General features: G+C 48.5%; 1 protein-coding gene across 3 annotated transcripts in view; it reads right to left on the bottom strand.

Moving 5' to 3' along the window:
- Positions 1–547: 547 nt before the first annotated feature.
- MID2 (midline 2) overlaps positions 548–7,727 on the bottom strand; it is a 167,975-nt gene continuing 160,795 nt past the window's right edge. For all 3 annotated transcript variants that reach the window (XM_085324234.1, XM_085324236.1, XM_085324235.1), the window contains one exon: positions 548–4,379. In XM_085324234.1, the coding sequence (XP_085180360.1) occupies positions 3,977–4,379 (403 nt within the window). In that variant the 3' untranslated portion in view covers positions 548–3,976. The remainder of the gene's footprint in view (positions 4,380–7,727) is intronic.

The raw sequence follows: 7,727 nt of genomic DNA, 5'->3' as shown, positions 1-7,727 counted from the left end.
GTCACACTCTAGGAGAGCAAAGCCTCCTTCCTCCTCCTGCTGAGCTGCCCTATGCAGCCTGTTCTGCTCTCAAGGGCTTTGCCAGCAGGGGATCAGCTCAGATGTCTTTCCATCCCCATCCTGGGTTACCTCTATATTTGTAAAGGTCTGTTCTTTTGTGCTGCTTATTTATTGCTATGATCATATCTGACTCAGTAACCCTGAGCTTCCCAGGCTGCATTTTGTCAGATTACCTAATTTCTTGCATGGAAGTGGGCTGTGGAGGGTGGTTAAGATGCCTGGGTCAGTTCTTCACCGGGAAAGGTAAGGCACGAAGGCACTGCTGAGGGATCTAGCCAAAATTCAGGTAAAAGACTTTCTGCAAAACAGAGGTGGAGGGGAATAAGCGTGGCTGCTCCCACAGGACAAACATCTTCAAAGAAAGAAATTGCCCAGTGACAGTGGAAGATTTGGATGATTTGGAGAATACCAACTAYGATGCCAAAAAGCGCCATTTCTAGAACCAGGGATGTCACAGATTGCACAATCTCCAACACAAAGAGACATATCCAGTAACGTATATATATTATATTATATTTATATATATATACACATTAACAAAGAAGTTGCAAAAAACACCCCCAAAACAAAAAGGAAAAACATAAAAGGAGAAGCAACCCCCCTCCCCAAAATGAAAACAAAACAAATATGTTGCATATGGAAGAGAAGAATATGACAGGTTGCACGGTAACCAGAATTTCACCACATCCCAAGTCTATACAATGGAGTTACTATGAGAAGAACAACCAGCAGCACCGAGCCCTGCAGCAGGCAGAACCATGGTGGGCACATGGCCTCCATCGAGGGCTAGACCCACCACCACTGGTCCCCTCTGCCCCATGGTCCTGCCCCTCTGCAGAGACCTCAGGAAATGTTCATTCATTAGGATGGGCGGCAGAGCCCACAGGGGCTCGAATTGGCTGAAATGGCTGCTGTGTCATCATACACCAGGCAGTTTTAACCAATGGAATTGCTGGCTAATGGACTGAGGCCACAAGGCTGCAGGGGAGTATGGCCTAAAACAGAGCCATTTACATTTACATGAGCAAGGACTGGGAGCCACTCATCCCTCCCTCCCAGATAATGCCCGGGCAGGTTTTGCTTTTTCCAAATCAGGAGAGAAAAATGCAGGTGACATGGAAATTGYTCCTAACTCCAGAACTGTCTGCTCAGGATGCTGGGGCTCCCCTCGGCACTCAAYCATACAAGCTCTCTGCTTCTTCTTCCTGCCTGACATGGGTATGAGACATATGCGGCGGGGTACAGGGATCCCACTGCAATTAGTGCAATTTCATCAGGTGCAAATGTCACATTAATGGCTTGTGTGCTCTGAGTTAATGGATGAGCTGAGTCCTCTAGCAATAAGCCAAAACAGTGCCAGTGCAGGCAGAAAGCTTGGCACCTGGATTGCAAATGCTAAAATCCATCTCCAGCACATGGGTATTTCTTTGAGGTTGATCCACTGCAAGCAGCTCCCACTGGGCCCAGCACATGGGGAGAACAATTTAGTGATAACCCCACATGGCTTTGAAAAACATACAGCCAGAAATGGCAATTTGTCATCTTACATTAATTGTGTTTCCCTCCAAAAGCAGGGAAAGCAGCCCAGATCAGAGAGGAAAACACCTCTCCAACTGCCAGTACATGTGGCAAATCACTCTTCCACATGTGAAATGCTCCTCCCTCTCCACAACTCGCTCATTAGGCAAGCCAGCACCACAGATGTCACCCACACAAAGTGAAGGGTGCTGCGCTGAGGAACAGGCTCTTTTTATGTATGCCTTCCTTGTACATAGCTATCATCCAGCTGCTGAGAGCAATTCAGACTTAATGAGAAGTATCCCTTGGCACAGATTGCTGCAGTCCCGGCACTCTCACCGCCTGGCTCGGCATCTTGCCTTGCGCACTGTCCYGGCTGGGGCCCTCCTTCACCATCACTTGAGGGTTCAGGTGCACACTGCGCCCTGACGGAGGCTCAACAGTGGGACRGCACCTGCCACTGTCACCCACAAACTGTAGCGGCTGTGGGATGAGGGTCGGACCACTGTCCTCAAGCCATACTATCGAGACATCCTGGCATGGTAGTGCAGAGAAAAATCGGAGCTCTGCCATCCAGGGCCTGGCTGCACCAACAACTCAAGATTTTTCTGGGGGAAGAGGGCTGAGGATGGGCAACAATTTTCAAACAATTTCCACAGCACAACATCCAGAGGACAACAGCAGATTTCAAACCTCATGGACTGATCCTAACACAGGCCCAGAGTGCAGACCACCGGCACATCCTGCGTTGGCTCGCTCCCAGTCCCTCCCTGGCCACTGTGCTTCCTGCAGGCCCCAGCTCCCTGGCACATTGAGCTGCCAGAACATGCCTGGCCCAAGTCACACCAAAGACCCTGTCTGCAGACATCTGTGCTGGACCTTTGCTCCCAGGAGCTTCCCACAATGCACAAACTGATGCCCTTTGCACAGCTATGGCTTTTAGGCCAGTGTGGAAATGAGGCTTGGCCAAGGGATTTGGTTCTTTCTGGTTACTGGGAGAGGTTTACTGGGAGCACTGGTGGCACCCAAGGAACTCGCTGAGTTCTCTGGGTCAGATTCAGCTGTCTGCCACATGGCACGACCCTGGAGCAAACGGAACAGCTCCATGCTCACATGAGCAACATGAAATGAACTAAGAGTGAACAGAGAGCATCTCTGAGTGACGCACTGCCACTAGGACGTGACCTCTCCTCCCTCAAAACCACCTTCATTCATGCCCCACATCAGCTCAAGCTGCAGGTCAGAAAGTGCACTGGGCCTCGGTGCAGAGGCAGCAGCTTGGCTTTGGATTGTAAGTTTTGAAAACCATCTTTGGGCATGACTTCCTCTGCTACTCAGCACAAGGATACGTTCTTTTTCTGCAAGGCACCGGACACTAATGGAGATTTAAGCTCACCTGAACAGGGCTGTGGGGCACACGTCCCCCAGTACAGCCAGCAGGCAGCCATGTGTCGGTTCACAGCTGGACATATCTCAAAGTTAGGAAGGACTATCTGCCAAATGTCTGTGATGGGGGTATGATGTGCCTCAGTTTGCTCCATTTCACTTGCTGTGGGCCTCCTTGACTYGTGAAATGTGACTTCCCAGAGAAACAAGAATGGTAGAGTTGGAGAGAATGGATCCAACTTCCTTCCAGAGCAGGACTACAAATCTAAGCTCAAGGAGTTGTAGAAACACAGCCAACAGCAGCATGCATGTGCCTGGGCGAAGCAACAGGACAGTCCTTCTCAGAGCTGACTTCACTCTCACAAACCATTTACCACATAAACAACTTCAGTGTTTCAGATCTGGCTGCCTCTCCAGGTGAGAGAGGTTCATGCATTATCTATCATACCAGAGAAGCTGCCAAACAGAAGACTCTCACCAGAAAATGGTGCTTAGTTCCCAGTTGGCTCTTGAGACAGCTAGGATAGGGCTCCAGGAAGCTGGTCCCTCCTGCTCCATCTGCATCTCTCAGAGAGATGAGTGGAGCCAGCTCTCTGACCAYACCAGTGCCTGAGAAGGTCATCCAAAAACTCTCTCCAGCCCTTCCAGCCCCAAAATAAAAACAAAACAATCCACATGACAATCTGCTTTGAGATAGATTCAATCATACCGCAAAAGAGTTTCACAAGCTTCATTCACACAGAAATGGAGCTTGTYAACAGAAGTTTATTTTCAACTGCAGTTAAAGGTTCTTTCTTTTTCCCCTTTAAACCTTAAAAAAAAAAAAGAAAGAAAAAGAAAGAAAAGAGCTTTGTGTGGGAGGGTGCTTGCTTGCTTGAGCATTACTGAGCTGGTTGCAKAGGCTGCTCTCCAGCCTTGTTGTCTGGTGTCTGGAAGCTCCCAGCTGCCAACTACTAACATCCGTCAGCATCCCTGTGTGCCACTGCAGGGCACGGGTAGGGYTGGCCACAGCCTAGTGACAGGCTTTCATCCCTGATACATACGGGGATTCCTGGGGCCTGCAGTTACACTCCTGTTGCTCTGGGTAATCTATGAAGTCTGGGGCAGGTAGACCCGAGAGGATCATCAAAGATTTGTTCCAGATGGTGAATGTTGGACACACTGGTAGAATGAAGGAAACTTCAAACGTGTGGAGGTGGAGGGAGTTGGCTGGGTCATAGAAGGACAGCGTGTTGTTGTCATAATCCAGGAGTACGCCAAGACGTTTCATCTGAGGATGGACCTCCACCAGCATCTCTTTGTTGTTGTGTCTTACTACAAAGTTGTTATTGCAGCGGGAGAAGACCCAGGACGAGGAGTTCTTCCCGATCCACTCGTTTTTGGGGGCTGACTTGTAGGCCACACCAATGGCATACCTGGAAGACAGGACAAGCTTCACTGAGTAACCTCTCACTTTGGAGTGAGATGACCATGTGCTTTGAAAGTCTCCTTCCAAAATGTTTGTGGTGAGGTTATTTCATATAGCCTGGCCCACCAGGGCTTAAATAGAGCCTTGCAGGAATCCCATACGCTCAGGAGACTTCCTATCACAACAACACCTTCCAGAGCCAGGGTATGTTACACAACCCTTGTGCCCTGGGATCAGGCAGAGCGTGATCCGCTCTGCACAGCCTAACAAAGTGGCAGATTTSTTCCTCACTCACTCCTCATGCAGGCCAGGCTCCAGCTGGTGTCCTAGATAGAGGCCTGCAGGTGCTATCACTGCAGAAATAACATGGGGCACTGAGCTCGCTCCGTGGAACGAATGCAGAGATTTCACGGCATCTTCAGCATGGAAATGGACAGGATTCCCAAGCTCAGCCCATCTAGCTGCTTCTCCCTGTACCATCTGCCTCTGACTGCTTTCCTCTCGGCTGCACAGTGCACAGCTGCCACAGCCATGTGTGTGATGGTGTAAAAGGGTTTATTGTAAAAGCAGCACAGAAACAGTTTTACACAGCTGAAAAGCCACTTGCAGCAGCTTGGCTATCAAAAAGCTTTATTTTTTCCCAATGCAATCTCCTCCTGCCAGGAGGACAGAAAGCCAGAGGTGTCACAGCTGGGCGTTTTTTGGCAGGAACTTTCCATTCTAATCCCATTGTGCTGTGTAAGCAGAACAGCTTTAAAAATGTATCAGCTTGATAATGTTTCTTTAATGTCTTTCAGCTCACCTGACCCATACAAGCAGGGAGATTGGGAGCAGAGCCCTTCCAGAGATCTGCCTGTTAGGGTTTCCTCAGAGCTTAATATACCCCAGTTGTTCCATAGTCTCTTCTGAGCATACCGAGTGCTTTGGTKTGAATGTGTTTTTCAGCCCCTAGGACAGTTGGGAGATTGATCCCAGTGTATATAAGCATTTGGAAAGCTTCTGACCCCGGACCGCCAGCTGAGATCACTCTTGTTTCAACCCCTGAAACCTGCATCCACCAAAAAGAGAGGAGGTGTGCACACCTGGAAATGGGACAGCCCACTGCTAGACCTTTCCACCTGKTTTTTTTTGAGCCCCTGGAAGAATATCATCACTTCCCTGAAACTCATGGTCCTGATAGCATGGGCTAGTCAGCAAAAAAAGAGGGTGAACGCTGTCTCTTTGGGTTTTGACTCTGTCATAAAAACTGGCAYTCTGTTATAAAAACCATCCTTGCTGGTTTGAACAGTCCTAGTGCCTATTTGTTTTGCAGCAAGATCTTCCTATCTGGCAGGGATTTAATCTTAGGGTGAGGTTTCCTAACACTCTCTTCAGATTGGCACAATTACGGGCTGTTAAAAACTGTCATTTCCCATGGATTAATTTGTTTTGCTCAATACAGTTTCCTCTTGGCTGATGGCCCCAAAGCACTGCTATCCCAGCAGTGCTGCACATGCACCACRCCAGGCCCTCATGATGCTACACTGAGCTGAACCAGAACTAGGGGAAGTGTACCACAACCTTGTCCTCCTGATGYTTCTTCCACCACAAAGTGACTGCTGGCCTCACGGAAACATCAGCTCGAGTCTCTTGGGTGACTGCTGGTGTTACAGACTGTCTTTTGCAGCAGTTATCACTGAAAAGAGCTGGTTGCTGCTCAAAGACATTATGCAAGCTAAGACAGAACTCACAYGCGCTCATCTCAGAGAACAGACAGTAAGGGGTTGTAACTCACAGGTACGCAGCTCTGCCATGGGATCGTTTCTTTCTAAGAATTGTGAAGGTGTCAGAGATTAACACTTCAGGAATCAAGTGCTGCCTTGCTTCTCCGATCACAAAACCTGTCGCACAATGCTCTGCGACCATCTAGTTTGTGCTGGCAGGGAAGCTCCATTGAGAACTGTAGACTGGCTCATGCAGCTCAGCTCAGCTTGCCTGGCTGCCATGCAGTCGGCAAATGTGTAGGCACTCTGCAGGCTGATGCAAAGCAGCCATTGGCACTGACTCCATGCTACGAATGAAGTTTAATGAACCCAGTTCCCAAGTCCAAGGAGTTCAGATAACAGTAACCCTCAACCCCAAATGACTGGGTTTAATATCCTTCCTCAGATTTGCAGAAGCAGCAAAGAAAAGGTTTGGAAAATCTGGGGAAGTGCAGAGAAGCTGTACGTTTCCAATCTATGTCAATGTTGAAGTTTAAATCAAGATCGTTTCGAGCTTCCTGATGAAAATCTCACACAGCCTCATTCTGATGCATGTGTTTGCCTATGCACACGCGAACACACAGACACATGCAGCAGATTGCTTACTCAGGCCTGACGACTTGTAGTTTGGGAACCACTACTTTAAAATATTATGATGGTTTCAAGTGTATGTAGAGTCTTACTTTCTTCGATTTTTCAAGAGCATCTGCCAGTCTTGTAATTCCATTTGCGTGCTGTTCTCTCTCCAGACTCAAAGTCTGGTGAAAAGCAATAGGAAAGGGAGCGCGGCATGGAGAAGGAGTGCAAAACCAGGCAATGATCCATTCCCCAAATCAGGCCAGCTTGCTGCATATCCTTAGTGGGTCTGCTTGAGAGAAAGCAGTCATGTTTTTCAGCAGCTCTTGAGTAAGAATTCCTCCTTGCCAGAAGAGCTCCCACAAACATATACACCTTTCCAGGAGTAGCTCAGTCCTCATTATATTCCACAAAGGAGGTGGCATGTAAACAATACAGGTTATGAGCTCTGTCTAGGAAACAATCTGAGGGGTGTGGTGGAGGAGGGATTTAATTGACTACAGACTGTCATTAACAGACTAGCCCCCAAAGAAACACTGTGATCACCTGATTTATCTGTATTGGCACAAGCTGGCCTCTGTTGTGTACTTAGCAACAGGACAACACTGAGAAGGGGAAGGCTGGCTTGAGAATTCATTGTGGGGGAAAGAAGGACAGCAGTTTTCATGCCATGAGCTGCCTATTGCAAAACTTGCAAGCTGGTAACATTAATCCATGTGAAGGTATCACCTGTCTGTGGTGACAATGAAGTGATGGGACAAAGTAGGGGAGGGCTTTCAGTGTCTGAGTGGGGGCTGAGGAGTGGGGAGATGCAGTTTTTATTGAAGGCTGCTGAGAGCTGCATGTCCCACCATGCCTTTGATCAAAACACACCTTCTATAAACCTCACTAGGACAGAAGGCTCCAGGCTCACTCTGAGTCACAGCCACAGTCAACTCAATTACCTGTTTCCCAGCACGTGGCCATGCCTGTTCTGCACCTGAATGCCTCCCTCTGCAGAGCCCAGGAAACTGCTGTATATTGGAAACAAATTTCCT

Source organism: Rhea americana, unplaced genomic scaffold (genome assembly GCF_003343005.1).
Source record: "Rhea americana isolate MKP2758 unplaced genomic scaffold, rheAme1 scaffold_90, whole genome shotgun sequence".
In the NCBI taxonomy this organism is placed as follows: domain Eukaryota; kingdom Metazoa; phylum Chordata; class Aves; order Rheiformes; family Rheidae; genus Rhea; species Rhea americana.
Note: the sequence above shows the minus strand (reverse complement) of the source record. Positions and strands in the feature narration are given on the sequence as shown.